The sequence below is a fragment of the Antedon mediterranea genome, chromosome 10 (assembly GCF_964355755.1).
Source record: "Antedon mediterranea chromosome 10, ecAntMedi1.1, whole genome shotgun sequence".
Taxonomy (NCBI): Eukaryota; Metazoa; Echinodermata; class Crinoidea; order Comatulida; family Antedonidae; genus Antedon; species Antedon mediterranea.
In genome coordinates this window covers 17,333,564-17,350,713 of record NC_092679.1, presented here as the reverse complement: position 1 = coordinate 17,350,713, position 17,150 = coordinate 17,333,564, and the positions used below count along the sequence as shown (strand labels likewise).

Below are 17,150 nucleotides of genomic sequence, written 5' to 3'. Positions count from 1 at the left end.
GCAATAAATCAATTTATAAAGCTCTGTCTACACTATCAAACTTTATATGACAAAAAATGTGATATGCCCATATATGGACACGATGATGTCATATCAATACTATATTTGGGCATATCACTACTTATATACTTATATCTTTCAGTTATTTGTCTTACTTTGTATTAAAATGTGTGTGGTAAACAAATAAACAAACAAACAAACTACCATATTTTGTTGATAGTGTAGACAGAGCTTAAAGCTTGAAGAATTATAGAAGACTGAATCAAATAATCAATTTTTTCTGATCTATTTAACATAACATTTGAAAACTAAACATGTTTTAATCATGAAATTGGTATATCATTACTCGGGTATAGATTATGTGAATGAATATGCCATTGTATACCTTTATGTTAATAGCAGAATAAGCTCATTCTTTCCATAAGGACTTGTGATAAAATAAATTAGTTTTTCATATATTAGCATAAAATTATGTGGTATTAAAATCTTTCATTCTAATCTAATACACTGCAATGTTCAGAGCAAATCAAATCACAATTAATGTATTTTTGCATATCGCATAAATATTTATTTATTTTAACAATATTTAACGAGTGGTCCATCCAGATTATTAGGAACATAAACATGCAAAAAATAAAATTTAATTAAGAAATAGAATTTATAAAGATAAACAAAATAAAAGAATGCACAAAATAATTAGATGTAAAAGGGAAATCAAATAAAAACAAATAATATCAATTTTAGGCATTCTGGAACATCCCAAATTTCAACCACCTTGCATGGTGTTCCAAATGAATTAAGTGTCTTTCACACCTGTTCCGGTCCAGTGAATCGAACATCAATGTTTCATTTTCACGACTCTCCACATGGCTAGGCGTAAATCGATATGCGTGTAGCCATGTAAAAACGAAACATCGACGTTCGATTGGATTTGCCGGCGCCGAACCGGAACTGTGCCATGTGAAAGACCCTTTAAGCCAGCCTAAATGCAATGAACTGTGACGTTGACCAATGGCTTGGGAAAGTACAGACTATCAATGACTCGTCGGTCCGAGTCTACATTTGGAACGCAGGTGTAGTAACCACACTGCATTCTTGGGAACATTTATATCCTCATCATTTATTTTAAAAATATGTTTTTTTTATGTTTTGTTTCTAGATTGTAAGTTTAATTGTCATAAGAAATGCTGTGATAAAGTTGCTAAGGACTGTCTTGGAGAAGCAGCACTCAGAGAAGGTAATCTTAAGAAATCTATGCTGAAAATACTGTGATTGCTGCAGTACATAACACATTCATTCTGCATATATTTATATACCAATGTTTTTGCCTGCAAGCAATTTATTTGTACAAATTATTTTTTACTTTTTCTGGTGTATTTTAGTATTCTTTTGCATTTTTCAATGATAGATTCTTATATCCTTTTCACACTCAATTACAAAAAAATGTATTATTATTTTTCCGCCTAGTCAGTTATGCCTCGCCTTCGTTAATTTATTTAAAAAAATATAAAACTTTTATAATGGAAAGTTAAAATTATTTGAATGTTTTTAAAACATAATCTAAATTATTATTATTACTTTTAAAATTTATAAATTATCTACATATTGTGAAAAGGTTATTAGATAATACACTTTTGGTTTTTTTTTTTTTGGCTTTTATTTACTTTAGTGGGTATTCTGGTTGCATGTTGGTTTGTTAGCACTCAATGGCTGTTAGATTTTCTTTATACGTAATGCGTAGGATTGTGGTTTAAACCATTTTACAATAGGGGTGTCATTGTTGTTTATTGAACCATAATAATCAGAGATGTTATAATATGCATGAATGCTATTGCTATGGTAACAGTTATTCACATAAGTAAACAGGATAACAAACATTTTAAATCAAATGATAGGACAGTACAGTTATAGTACTGAATATACTAAGACCTTAATATTTGTAAGACACTTCATCCATGGTAAAAACCACCATTTGAAATACTTAATACTAAAAATAATGTAATAATAAATATGTAGATACATTCATTTTAGTATTATAAGAGATACCATATCTGCAAACCTAATAAAAAGTATGGCACCATTCTTTTCAAGAAAAAATCTCTGCCCCGCCCTCGTCAAGACTACCCATTCATGGTAAAACCATTTGAAATACTTAATACTAAAAATAATGTAATAATAAATATGTAGATACATTCATTTTAGTATTATAAGAGATACCATATCTGCAAACCAAATAAAAAGTATGGCACCCGTGCCAATGCTATCCCATTCCATGCTATCCCATTCCATACTACCCCATCTTGGACATCATCCACGTAAAAGTAACTGGCCAACATCATAAATGTACATCTTGCTTAAAATTAAACCAAGTTTGTTGAAGAATACCAATCTGATGAAGAACACATCTACTGTTGCAGATTGTGGTGTGTAAATGTATGCCATTAAGCTCTGAAAAAATGTGATGTGCCCATATATGGACATGATAATGTCATATCACAACCATATTTTGGTGTATCACTACTATATTTGAGCACATCACACTTTTTTGTCAAATTAGTTTACAGACCTTTAGAATTTATAGCTATGTTTTTCAAATCACATACATCAGCTATTGTATTTATAGTTGATTATCCAATTAAAAGAGAATTTAGTGTAATTATTAATTTCATACAGTGGCGAGTGGTTTGGTTTTTTTTCTGGGAAATCCATTTTATAGCATTCCAAGACGGTTTTGACAGTGGGTATAATTTTTTGGTAGTTTCATAGTACCTCCTGATGGTGGAAGGGTTTGAAGCCTGACATTATAAGCTGAAGATTATTCATTTGATCATTTATTTTAATCTTTCTACATCTATATTTCCTCCATGTTTTAACCATTAATATATCAGGATTGTTTGTGCTTTTGATTGTTATTGTTTTAAACTGACTATTGACATCAACATTTTGTCTAATCAGAGTATCTAACTTTTCTATTTCTATTGAGTTTTCAACACTCTGTGTACTGTCTGCTGTGTATCAATCATTTTACTCTATAACTATCTGAGGTCTTTTGTGTGTTTAACCTGTGTATTACTACCGAGCCTCAAGCTGTAGTACTCGTAAATAGTTCATTCTTCATTCAGAGTAGGGTGCTTGGCTTTTTAGCATTAATTAGTGTTTTAAAGTTTCCTAATAGTAGAATCTCTTCTGGTGATGGGTATTTACAATTTTTTTCATTCGATAGATAACCTTTACTAGATTTAAACTGTGTCGTATAAAATTTATAGAGTAGAATGTGTGGTGTTTTCTCAGGGTCGTGCGGTAGTCTTAAAGAAACGGATGATGGTCAACCTGTGTGGTATGTGTCGTCTATGAGTCAAGAAGGTAGGTAGTTCGGTTTGCTGATCCTAACCTTTTATTAACACAGTTCTATGCTGCTTCAAGTCCCACTCACATCAGCTAATAATTAATATCGTATTAATTTGTTTGTGTCTACTGCTATGAAAGATGGAGGTGGAATTTTCAGCATGAAATAATAGCTTATGTAAAGTAACTACCCTTACTGCTGTTTAAAAGGAGTTGCAGATATAACCACATAGTTCTATCAAAGAAAACACTTTTACACTCAAAGTGGTTACAACCACTGGCAAATAGCATGAAATTAACAACCTGTATCACCTGTATTATCTTCAAAAACATCATTTTATTTATTTTTTTATCACCAAAAACATCACAATTGTTATCATAATGACAAACAGCATCATTGTCATCACCATTATCGTCATCATTATCACCAACATAATCATCATTTTTATTATCACCAACATAATCATTTTCATTATCATCATCATCATTATCACCTACATAATCATTGTCATCAACATAATCATTGTCATTATGATCATTGTCATTATCACCAACATAATCATTGTCATTATCATCATTGTCATTACCATCATCATCATCGTTATCACCAACATAATCATCGTCATCATTATCACCAACATAATCATTGTCATTATCATCATCATCATTATCACCAACATAATCATTGTCATTATCATCATTGTCATCATTATCACCAACATAATCATTGTCATCATCATCATCATTGTCATCATTATCACCAACATAATCATTGTCATTATCATCATTGTCATCATCATAATAATTGCCATTATCATCATCGTCATTACCATAAACATAATCATTGTCATCATCATTGTCATCATCACTAACATCATTACTATCACCATTGTCGTCATCATAATTTCTATAATATTATCTGTTTATACCTCTTACCAGGGAGTTGTTATTAACAACTCCCTGCTCTTACTAATATAATGCTATAATGACTTAAATATACTACTATTTTTGCCACTAACAACACTAGCCAGAATAACATTTTAAACATGTCTATTTTAAACGCCTATCACTGTATTACTTTAACTGATATTTGTGTAGTATAATCACAAATTAACGACCATCTAAATATACTTAATTATGGAAACTATAAGGTACTTATAAGTAACATTAAAAGAGATGTATTTAGCTGCTAAAAGGAAAGTTTTTAACAGTGTAATGTAAAGTGGCTAGATTTCTAAGAATTTAGTCATCACTCTCAAAACTGGAAAATGTCCCCAAAACCATCCATACATTGGAGTCTACTATATTTGAATAAAGAATGTTCTTAGGGTGGGTATAGTTTTAAATGATTCAAATTTAAGCATTACAATTGTATGGCGACCCCGCCCACATCTGCACAGCTTAACATCATTGCACCCATCGCTATCTACATGTAAATAGAAAGTAAATCCAGTACAGCTAAATTATTATACCAACTAGTAATGTTAGAAATATTTATTATTTTTGTAATTTTTTAGTTTTTGTTTCTTATTGATGAAAATTATTTTATTATTTAGTTTCAGTATTGATTGTACGACGGCAGTCCTTCCATAGTTCCAATTGTGCCGGTCAATATGCTTGACTAAAATACACAGTACAGTGTTTGTAATCTCTCTAACAAAATTCCGCGTCTAACAAGTGTTCTATTTAACATAATAAATTCAACAATTTGTAATATTAAATTAACACGATGCGATACTAAAACATTTAACATTAGAAACGTTAGATTTGATTACTTTTATATAATAATTATTTTATTATCAACATTTTCACGTTCTTGTCATCATCATTGTCATCATCATTGTCATCAACATTACTGATGGTGTCAGTGAGTTTGCACAAATTTGTTCCGATTGACCGAGCAGGTCAATTGATTTGCATGAATGAGCACATTACTACATGTACAATGCAGTACAAATGTCTAAAAGGTGCTTATTTCAATTAACATAATTGAATGCAAGAGGTTTGCCATACTATCATAGTACATTTCTCATCATTATCATCCTCGTTATCATAATCATTCTCGTTATCATAATCATTATTACAATTTCTACAATCGACTTATTATGAAAACTTGGACAATTTAATATTATTTTTGTTTTTTTTAAATTTAATTTGTCAACCGTTTTCAAAATTTATATACTGTATGTATACAGTAAAAAGATAAAGCTAGATATTTCGTATGGGTGGTTCCATTCAAGAATAGTTTACTATCTATTTCAGGAAAAACATTTTTTAACAATTAGTTCCTACTGTATCAAGGCAGATCCATTAGTAAAATCCTGGATTTCCCCTTGTTTTAGATTAATGCACACCAACAAATATTATAACATAAGATTACATTGTATACATAGGGGAGTTATACCAGTTAAAATTTAAATTCCATGAAAGTTTCGGGTGGAATAGAGATTGGAGCTTTTTGTAAACAGGTTACATGTGGGCATACATACCTCTATAGGGGAGAAAATACAGTACAAGAAATATATTATTAAATAGTACAATTCTTCTTCGCGTGCGTGCCCTGAGCAATTTTAGTACTATGTGTTTCTTGTAATTCAGGGAAGAACATGTGTATTTATCATGGAACTTTAATGTTTACCCATATCTATCTATAGGTTGAAATTAATTCAAAGTGGCGTTTAGATTTCTTTGTAATACTATATTAAGTTGTTTAAATTGCACATACAGTATTAACAAATTTAAAGAATAAAACTCATGCAAATCTGATGTCATGTTTAGGCTTAGTCAACCTATTATCTAAAACTACTATAAACAATCAGTTTTTTTTTTAAAGTTGGAATTTCTGAGTGTCTAGATTTAGATCATTTGTTATTGGTGTATTGGGCTTGGTTATACCAGGAAAGAGTGAACACTCTTCCCTAGTTATACTGTATAAGGTTAAGATTCTTGCCTATTTCCAAGCTCCTGGGTTCAAATCCTAAGAGAATTAGTTTAGTAAATATTAATGTAATTCTCATCCTGTGACTGATTGATATTTTATGGATCATTTTTTGTGTGAAGCACTTAGAAACATTGTATTAGATGCTAAATAAGACTACCATTATTATTATTATAAATGCTGAAAACAAAAACAAAACAAAATATTTTAAAAATAAGATAAACAATTTAATTAATATTTTTTAATATCTACTTGTTGTTTTCATTTAATTTATAATAAAATTAAAGCTGACCATATGTTTATGCTGTGGTTTGTAAATTTTAATACGTTACTTACTGTGGTGGACTCTGCCAAAATTAAAATTCTCTGAAAACCATAAACCCATTCAAAAAGCATTATATGACTTTTAACACAGGAAACCAGAAATTTAGTTAAAGGAAGAGTTAACTGAAATTAAATGTTAAACAGTTTTAATTATATTTTTATATTCAAATTATCCCAGAAAATATTATTATTGATTTTTGAAAGAAATATTGACCTGCAAAACTGCAAAAGAAAAACATGGTAGACCAGACTTTGTCTTTAGTCTGGGTTAATGTAACTGTTTACCTTGTTGTTTATTTATAAACAAATCATTGAGATTAATTTTTATCTACCTTTAGTTTTTACGTTTTTAATTTAGTACATTTTTAATTAATTTTTTTTTATTTAGATATTATATCTAAATTTTTGTAATCTGATTCACTGTAGGTTAATTATCTATGAATTTTATAACAACAATGCTTTGTGGATAATCATAGGTAAGTAGCTGTATGGTGGTATTATGTAATACTGAATTACCAATTTCCACTGTAATTCATGCATTGTTAAAACAGCCACTAATTCAATTTCAACGATGTTTTGTTAACATTCAAACTAATGTCTTGCCTGTGAAATGATGATGGCGCTATCAAAGTTTTCAGCTATTCTCATGTACCTAAGATGATATAAGCTGATAAGATATGTTTTATTACTATATTGTGGAATACATACAGCTGGCTAGTATTTATGTCTAACTAAGGAGGTTAGTTATTTTAGATACGCTGAAAAGCTCCTTAAGTTCCTGTATTTTGTGGCATTTGTTACATTCAATTTCTTACTTATTATTTGGTATCCTTTATGGTTGATGGTTAGACATAGACAGATAACCATTATAATATCACTATGCACAAACTAGCATTTAAAACCTTAGGTTCTTGAGATTTAATGTATTTTTTTGGCTGTGTAAATTGGACTGGCTGCAAACAATGATCTGTATGTACTAAACTAAACTCATGATTTGCGACAACCTTGCCTAAACCTAGAGCCCACGAAAACCGTGTTGACGAATAGTGTGAGGAGGAAACATTCAACTTCCCACAAAATGAATTGACATGGCCTGACATGTTTCTAGGTCATTGGTCGTCTCAAAAGCTCTTTAATATTAATATCTGTACTGTATCAACCATACAGTTCATCATCTTCTATACATTGAGGTAGGGAGTGCTTGTATAGATGTTCAATAGAAGGATAATGTGTATATTTGTAATCCACTACAAGCCCACTTGGTATGGTAATTCAAGAAGTAATGATAAACACATTTCACAGTAAAATATGTAAAATGATTGATTTAGCATTTTCAGAATTAACAAAAATTATTAATATTACCGTATATCCTCTGGTATAACCCCATGCCTTAGATAAACATAAAATTAGGCCGACTTTAGGGGTGGGCGGGGGGCTGTTGTGGTGGAACTATACCCCGGGGAAAGGGAAACCCTAGTTCAAGCATTTCATGTAAAAACTCATCTGAACTGGCTAGAAAGAGGTCTACATCCAGAGCAATGCTATGACTATATCCGGGGATATGTTTATTACCTAATGTAAGGAGTGGGATTAGACCTGAAGTGGGATTACGCCGAGGATATACGGTAATATTTAACTAATAAAATCTGAGAAATTCAAACCAAGTCTTGATTATTGGAACTTGTTTGTGTCTACAGGAGATGATGAATTTCCTGAAAAGCCTACATCAGTTGATGAGGAGGAAACCAGTAGTTCATTAGCGGAGAGCATCACCAGTGAATTTGAAAACATTGAAGAAAAAGAGGAAGGTAGTAGTATACCAGACACCGAAAGTACTCCGCAACCATTGAGGTAAACTACAGTTAAGCTTGGTTCCCACCAGCGACGCAAAGCAAGGACGTAACGCAACGTAAGTGATTTGACCAATCAGAAGCGATGGGTTATTTGAACATTGGCTTGTCATTGGTCAACTTGCTTGCGTTGCGTGTACGTCCTTCTGTTGTGTCTCTAGTGGGAACCACGCTTTAGGTATACCATTGCTACAAGGCAAAAGAAAAACTGATTACAACCACAGACAGAGAATGAAATATAGAAATATACCAATTTCAAATTCCGTTTTAAATAATATGTCATTCTTATTTATCGCTTCATGCATAAAGCCTCTAAGCGCTTTATATTACCCCGAATATTTTTTTGGATCAAACACAAATGAAAACATACTGCTATAATGCAGCCTTAGCGCAGTTGTGTTCTGACCTTTATACCAGGTACCCATTTGTACACCTGGGTGGAGAGAGGCAAACGTAAGTGTCTCTCCTAAGGACACAAGCAATGCGATAAGCTTTGGACTTGAACTCCCGATCTCACGATCAGCAGTCCAACACAGTTTGTCAAATGCCCTTTGTTGGTCTTCATATAGTTGCATTTTTTTATAATTCCCTACCTAAGATTTGAAAGGAATGAAAGTGACTCGTACAAGATTTGGACCAAGAACCTGGGATTAGGAATGCTAATCTTATCACCAACCTTTACTTTAATATATTTAAGCAATTTAATTTTTTTTCTTTTAGTCCAAACGAGAGTAACAACATTCCCCTGATGCGTATTGTGCAATCTATAAAACAGACAAAGAGAAAAGGATCGCAAGTCCTTAAAGAAGGCTGGATGGTACACTATACCAGTAGAGACAATATGGTAAAATATTTTCTTACTATTGATTTAAAACTGTGAATATGCTTTGAAAAATTCTTCGTATCCAGCATCAGCCTCTTCAATTTATTCGTTTTTCTTCAAAAGGCAAAATCAAACCAAACAACTGAAAACCTGCTGTATATTTTACCCTACATGCAAAGGGTAAAATGTGAAAGTTCAGGCTAAGGCTAAAATCAATATTGAAACTTTTAAAAACAGAGGTAAATTTGCATCAAAATATGCAATAAAAAGTAAGATTCTAGGCAGATCAAACATTAACTGTAACTTTGACAGTGATTTAGGTTCATTTTCCAAGAAAATTTGTTCTAATTAAAAAAATTGAATGTGGTATAAATCTTTAGGTTTTATTATGATACAACATCTAGCTTTTTGAGTTTATATTAAGCTCTGTCTACACTATCAAATTTGTTTGACAAAAAAAGTGTGATGTGCCCAAATATGGTGGTAACATGCCCAAATATGGTGGTGATATGCCCAAATATGGCAGTGATATGACATCATCATGTCCATATATGGGCACATAACATTTTTTTGTCACATAAAATTTGATAGTATAGACCAGGCTTATTATTTTAGGCTAATGACATACAATGTGGAGTTGATTACAGCATAGAGAATATCTCTATGATTATGGTGAAAATTGAATTCAGCCGAGATTCATATTAATTATGGTTCAAATAAGTTTTATCATAAAATTACTGTACCAATCAATATACTGCCTCTTGTACTGTTGTACCAGTATTCTATAATACAAAATACCTTCACAACCACTTCATAGTGAATAACCATTACCAGCACTTAAAAATGACCATGCTCCCGACTGTGAAAGTTGCTGGTGGGCGAGATATCCCTTTGTAATGATAATGTCGGATGGTCAATGTTATCTAAAGTGTTCATTTTCAATAATGAAAGACCAATTATTATAGATTGTGCATTAGTAGATTAGAACCTAATTACTCTGGAAAGTGGTGCGGTTAGCCTTGACAAATTTTTCCCACTGCTGTTGTTTGTGTCGAGAATGATTTGCACAAAGTGTTTGTAGGCTTCAAGCATGTTAATACAACTAGGAGGACGTTTAAAAGCATTTGGCGTGTCCAGTTAGAAAGGTATGCTTGACCAGTTAGAAAGGTATGCTTGACCATAATGAATCAACAAGATTTGATATTATTGCACTGATTTGCAATATCAAGGAAGCCTAACTCATTTGGCTATGTGAGGTACATGCTATAGATGCAATCTATTGTATTGCGAGAGAGACGAGTGCAAGGAAGCCTTACTTTGAAGCATGTGAATCCCTTGCCTATGTGTGGGGTAACTAGTGAGACATTTTGAATGCCAAGGACTTTGAATCAACTGGATGCGTTTGATGCCTTACAAGCTAGTGACATTTTGAAATACCATGTTACATACAGTATTTGCTATTAATTTGTGTTGGTTTGTGATCTGAGCAATAATAGTTATTTTGAATATCCTATTTATAAAAACGTTGCAAAATCATTTTGAATTAGACGGTAAATGAGCTAGCCTACAGAAGAACTTTGAACCAAACATGGCGAACTCTGCCTTACTCTTTAAAAATATTTTACTATGCAATCTGATTTTCAGTTAGAAACGTAGATTTGACATTTCATTTTTGTAACGTTTTTTCTTAAAATGTGGAATTATTACAGCGGAAGAGGCACTATTGGAGATTGGACAGCAAAGCAGTAACAATGTATCAAAGTGATAATACTACAAGATACTACAAGGTAAGACTAGCTTGACAAAAAAAAGTGTGATGTGCCCAAATATGGTAGTGATATGCCCAAACATGGTAGTGATATGACATCATCATGTCCATATATGGGCACATCACATTTATTGTCACATATAGTTTGATGGAGTTTTACAGTTTTAATCTTTTAGAATTTTCTAATTTAAACCCTTCATTTGTTGTACAAATGTTGCTACAAGGAAGTTTGTTGACAAATACGATATAATGATATATAAGCAGCCAAAATGATAAAAATATACACAACTAGAAGGGCACTCAGAGAGGGCAAACCTCTGTCTAGGAGGACGTGTTGCCATACAGCTATGAAAGCGTTCTTTAAAATCTTATGAAAATTGGGTGATAACTTTTTGAGTAATCCTGCTAACTAATATAAAAAGAAACACGTACACAAACACACAATAGCCCTCCTAACGTCTCACCATTCTGTCGGAGGTAAATATATACCCTACTCTGGTACTGATTCAAGTAACCGTCTTCATATACATCTGGTAGCCATTGACATAAAGTTCGCATTTAGCTACTTGTGTACACAATATTTGAAGAATGACATACCACAGACATTGCAATAATTTACACAAAGTAATGAGTGAGTGAGTGGCCGAGCGGTTAAGACAGTGGAACCGTAATCACGTAGCCATAACATCGGCAGGAGTTCGAGGCTCACTCACTCCATGGTTCTGGTGGTAGAACGAGTCTTCTCGGATAAGGACTATAAACCGTAGGTCCAGTGTACACAACTTGCTTGTGTGCACTTTAAAGAACCTAGTACATCTTTCGAGATGAGTAGGGGGTTACCCCGGTGTATTAGTACATCACAGCCACTGATCACCAACTGGGCCCTCTGGGAGATCAGTCTTTGACTGAAGAGGTCACCCAGTATAAAGATAAAACAAACAAATCCCTAAGAAACAAATATGATGCATGTTTTAATTTACGCTAATGTAGATTGAATATTGTAGCAAGTTGTTTGCGTATTCTTACCTTATAATTGTTGTTGTTTTATCTTAATTAACATCAGAATTATCTAGTGTGTATCCTTTGATCCTATCTAAGTTACATTGCCTGTTTAATTAAGCAACTGAATTGTTCAAAACATTCTTTGAAGCCACATCCAATTAGATTCAATCTGAGCGTTTTGTATCACATATGTATGTTTTGTATGGAATCCAGAATCATTTAGTGTGAACACGGTTTCTATTCCTAAACACCATACAATTTTTGTTTTTTATCAGGCTATCGGACTGGAATTAAAGCTCAATGCGACCATAGCTTAAACATAGCTTATACCGTTTACGTTTTTTTTTTTCAGGAAATACCTTTATCAGAAATTCTCTGCGTAGAGGCAACAAAGAGCGCTGCCGCTCCTGAGACCCGTGCTAGCCACTACTTCGAGATTCACACGAAAGGCGTTATTTACTACATAGGAGATATACGTAGACCCAGCACAGAACCATCGGATCGTAACATGGCGGAAACAGGACATGGAATCACGGCAGCTAGGTCATGGGAAAAATCAATCCGTCAGGCACTGATGCCAGTTACTCCACAACAGAGCTCAACAAGTGTAACTAGTACGTCCAGTAATGGTAACTACAGTATCTATGTGTTTGTGTTTATATTGTTATATATGTGTATGTGTATGTATATACTTGAATGTAACAGAATTTACGATTGTCTACATCCACTCACATTTACTATGTTGGTTTTCCTGTACGCTTGAGACTATAGGATTACAAGTATTTTACAAATGATACATGTAACCTTAACTTCTGTTTACACTATCAAACTTTATGTGACAAAAAATGTGAATGCCAATATATGGACATGATGATGTCATATGACTACTATGTTTGGCCATATCACCACCATATTTAGGCACATCACACTTATTTTTGTCAAACTAGTTTGATAGTGTAGACAGAGCTTAACAACAATAATTTGACTTGGTAGGCAACTTATGTGTTTAAATTTACTGACCAAATTATAAATTTAAATAGTGTTTAAAACATATATATTGTAAATCCTCTGGAATAATCTCACCAACTAAAACACGATATTGGGCCGACTTTGGGGCAATCCCTGATTCAGAAAAAAACATGATAAGCATTTCTTGTAAAAACTCATCTGAACTGGCTAGAGAGAGGCCTACATCCAGACCAAAAGTCAATACTGGGATTATACTCGGGGATATATCTGTTTGTGGAATCAGACATAAAATAGGGGAGTTCTGTTAGACCAGAAGCGGGATTATACCTGAGGATATACGGTAATCATGTAATTCTGTTTTTAGGTGTGCCTACCACTGCGTCAAAGTCTTCTCACTACATATTTAACCATGAAGATAGTGAAGAAGAGAAAAAAGATATAAGTCAAGTGTATCAGATATTTCCAGATGAAATCTTGGGATCTGGCCAATTTGGGATCGTTTATGGAGGTAGAGTTATTTTATTTTAAATATTCATTCATTCATCTTTTTATTTTGGAAATACCATGATGACATAATATATAATTAGTAAAAAAGAAGCTTAATCTAAAAAAATCATTGTACAGACAACAACAAAAAAAGAATTGAGGTTGTACAGAAATATAAATATATAACAACCAAACAAACTATATATAAAACAGTAGGCTTACTTGTTATTACTATTTAACTATTAAAAAGGAGTGTGTAACCATTCTTGACATTTCTTTCAAATCAGGTGTACATCGAACATCAAGTAGGTCCGTCGCGATTAAGGTTATTGACAAACTACGATTCCCAACAAAACAGGAAACGCAGCTTAAAAACGAGGTGGCTATTCTTCATGTAAGCAATCCTTTTCTTTTTTGTTTAAATCTTCTGTGTGCTCGTCCCACCTTTTTGGCAGTACACCATTTTAACATATACATTTATGACAATTTATATATTTATGTATATTACAGTATAGTCTATTGTCATAAAACGTCATATTTAGTCATGTTAGACAATCATATACAAGATGTTTAAACAGAGTGTTAACAAATATACATATAGTAGTGTATTTTTTTTCAATGGTTATGAAAAACATTGACATATATATTGCGCTGAATTTTCTGTTTCAGCATTTTTTGGTTAATTTTGCATATATTTACTGTACTTAGTCCGGGACATACACCCAAACTAGATTCCTCCATAACTTCTTATCTGCCATTTTGACAACCAGTTCTTCTCTCTGCATACCAGTATCCGTTTCTAGTACATCAATGTATGCGAGTGCTGGTCTTGTTTTGCAAGCCCATATTTTCTGAAATAATCTCTTCTTTATTGCAAAGATAGTGTCCTGCAAGTGTCAGTCTTCTTCTACATACAGTACTGTATATATATTTCCTTTAAATTCCTCTTGCAGAAAGTTCGTCATTGTGGCGTTGTTAATTTGGAGGGAATGTTTGAAACTCCAGAACGTGTGTTTGTTGTAATGGAGAAACTAAAAGGAGACATGTTAGAAATGATTTTATCTAGTGTGAAAGGCAGACTAGATGTTCGAGTAACCAGGTTTCTTATTCATCAGGTAAATGAAAAGAGACAGTAAAGCCTTGTCTACGCTATCAAACTTTATGTGAACATAATAAATGTGATGTGCCCATATATAGATATGATGATGTCAGATCACTATCATATTTGGGCATATCACTACCATATTTGGGCACATTACTATCATATTTGGGCATATCACTACCATATTTGGGCACGTCACACTTTTTTTTCAAACTAGTTTGATAGTGTAGACAGAGCTATAATCAAAGTTAATCTGTAAACAGTGAAGAAAATAAAGTAAGTTAAACATTTTTAAGAGTGAAAACCAAGAACTCAATATTTTAATTAAAATATCATAATTTGACTATTTTTCTGTTTAATATCCTATATATAATAAATATATAATACACATACGCTCTAGGACACTTTGTTGACCTCGGTGAAGATTCTAGTGTCCTACAGTGTCCATATTTTCTTGACCCTTCAGTGTCAAGTTGTAAATCTATTGCCTTTAGTCTTACAGATGCAGATTAGTATTATTAGGTCAAGAATTTGAGTATTTGTTTTCTTGTTGAAATGTTATTAATTCTATTGATAACTTTATTTTTTCCCATTAGATTTTAGTAGCATTGAAATTTCTACACATAAAGAATATTGTTCACTGTGATCTGAAACCAGAGAATGTTCTATTATCATCAGAGGGTGATTTTCCACAGGTAAGTTGTTATTTTCATCTTCATGATAAATAACTCGGATATATTTTCAACGACTGAAAATTTGTTTTGTTGAAATATGCTATTTAAATATTCACAAAGTAGTTATTCACTTAGACCAAACGTTGGATCGAAAAAAAGAAATTTACCTATAAAAAAAAATAGTTAAATTGACCTGAAGTCAAAGGGTTTTTAGTTGAATTTAACCATTTATTTTGTCTTAGTGAAAACATTTTCTACAGAAGTGATTAACTTGATTAAAACTGCGAAATTGCCTATTCAAAGTCTTTTTTTATTGATCTTCATTTGTCATGTTTTTGGTACAATTAGTATTGTGTGTAAATAGATAACCAACTTTTTAAAATAAATTGTTGTTTTGTTGCTTGCAAAATGTTGACTGGCAATATATATGAATATTGTAATGACTGTATATGTTAATAAAGTTGTAGTACAACTATTGCTATACACCAATAAATGTCTAAAGCTCTGTCTACACTATCAAACTTTATGTGACCTTCTTTCAGGTGAAATTGTGTGATTTTGGATTTGCCAGAATCATAGGAGAGAAGTCCTTCAGGAGGTCAGTGGTTGGTACGCCAGCATACCTGGCACCGGAAGTGCTTAGGAACAAATGTTACAATAGGTCGCTGGATATGTGGTCTGTTGGCGTCATTATTTATGTAAGGTAAATGTCATTTTAGTAAATACTCACGAAATGCGACCTTCTGTGAGCGTCTGGATGCAGCATTAACAAGAGACTAGAGATCGCTTAAAATATATTGAAACTCCTGTAAAGTTAGGAGTTCTGTTAGCAGGCGCGGATTTTGACGGGGGCCAAACAGGCTTTAGTTGCCCCTAAAATTTAACTTTTTAAAATAAAATAATGACTATTTTTATTTTTCTGCAACCTGACGGATCGTTTTATCATTTATGAACAATTTTGCTGGATCCACCCCTGGTTAATACTTGTTGTATCTTTTTCTACCAGCTTAAGTGGTACCTTTCCATTCAATGAAGATGAGGAGATAACGGATCAGATACACAATGCTGCATTCATGTTCCCTCCGAATCCATGGAAGGAGATATCAGATGAAGCTATCGACCTGATAGGCAATCTGTTACAAGTTAAAATTCGCAAAAGATATTCAGTTGATAAGTGTCTATCACATGCTTGGCTTCAGGTAAGCATTTGTTTTGTATTGTTTTTTGTGTAAACATTTTAAAATGTCTGCGATTTCTAGATCATGACAGTTTTTAGATCTAAACAGAAATTAGAATGATGGATGGAGGGACAAGATAGTATGACCAACAAGATGCCAGCATAGACACTGAAGATAATTCAATTCAACTTCAATGCAGATAAACTGTCTAAATGAAAAATATACTGTAAAGCCAAACATTTGTGCGGCCCTAAAATTTCGCGATTTTACATTTTTAACTATTTCGCGACCTTTTATTTTTGATTTGAGTTTCTTGTGTAATTTGTTGAACTAAATTGACGAATGAATTTAATGTATTTGTATTTAGGCTAGGCCTGGCTAACTAAGCCTAGGCTAGGGCTGATCGACTGTAAACAACATAGTTAGGAATTTCACGATTTTCGTGCGCCCTTGATTTTTTTGCAATTTTACAGTACACACAATAAAAAAAAGAAAAGAAAAAAGAAATACAAAGCATTATATGACAACTGTCACGAAGAGAGGATCAAGAATTATTTGTTGATGAGACGGCACGATATTTTAGAGGTCTTGTCTCAACGATGGGATGATATACTATAGACTATAATATTGATATTTAAATAAATATCTTGATGTGTATGGTGTTATGCACATAATTTCACCATCCAATCCC

General features: G+C 32.6%; 1 protein-coding gene across 5 annotated transcripts in view; it reads left to right on the top strand.

Annotated features, from left to right (window-relative positions):
- LOC140059788 (serine/threonine-protein kinase D1-like) overlaps window positions 1–17,150 on the top strand; it is a 32,245-nt gene that overhangs the window by 13,643 nt on the left and 1,452 nt on the right. For 3 of the 5 annotated variants that reach the window (XM_072105697.1, XM_072105696.1, XM_072105701.1), the window contains 12 exons: window positions 1,160–1,237; window positions 3,292–3,363; window positions 8,305–8,458; window positions 9,178–9,301; window positions 10,990–11,067; window positions 12,403–12,679; window positions 13,384–13,527; window positions 13,793–13,899; window positions 14,459–14,620; window positions 15,204–15,302; window positions 15,824–15,984; window positions 16,288–16,480. In XM_072105697.1, coding sequence (XP_071961798.1) covers window positions 1,160–1,237; window positions 3,292–3,363; window positions 8,305–8,458; window positions 9,178–9,301; window positions 10,990–11,067; window positions 12,403–12,679; window positions 13,384–13,527; window positions 13,793–13,899; window positions 14,459–14,620; window positions 15,204–15,302; window positions 15,824–15,984; window positions 16,288–16,480 — 1,649 coding nt within the window. The remainder of the gene's footprint in view (window positions 1–1,159; window positions 1,238–3,291; window positions 3,364–8,304; window positions 8,459–9,177; window positions 9,302–10,989; window positions 11,068–12,402; window positions 12,680–13,383; window positions 13,528–13,792; window positions 13,900–14,458; window positions 14,621–15,203; window positions 15,303–15,823; window positions 15,985–16,287; window positions 16,481–17,150) is intronic. The other 2 variants (XM_072105698.1, XM_072105699.1) reach the window with 2 other exon arrangements.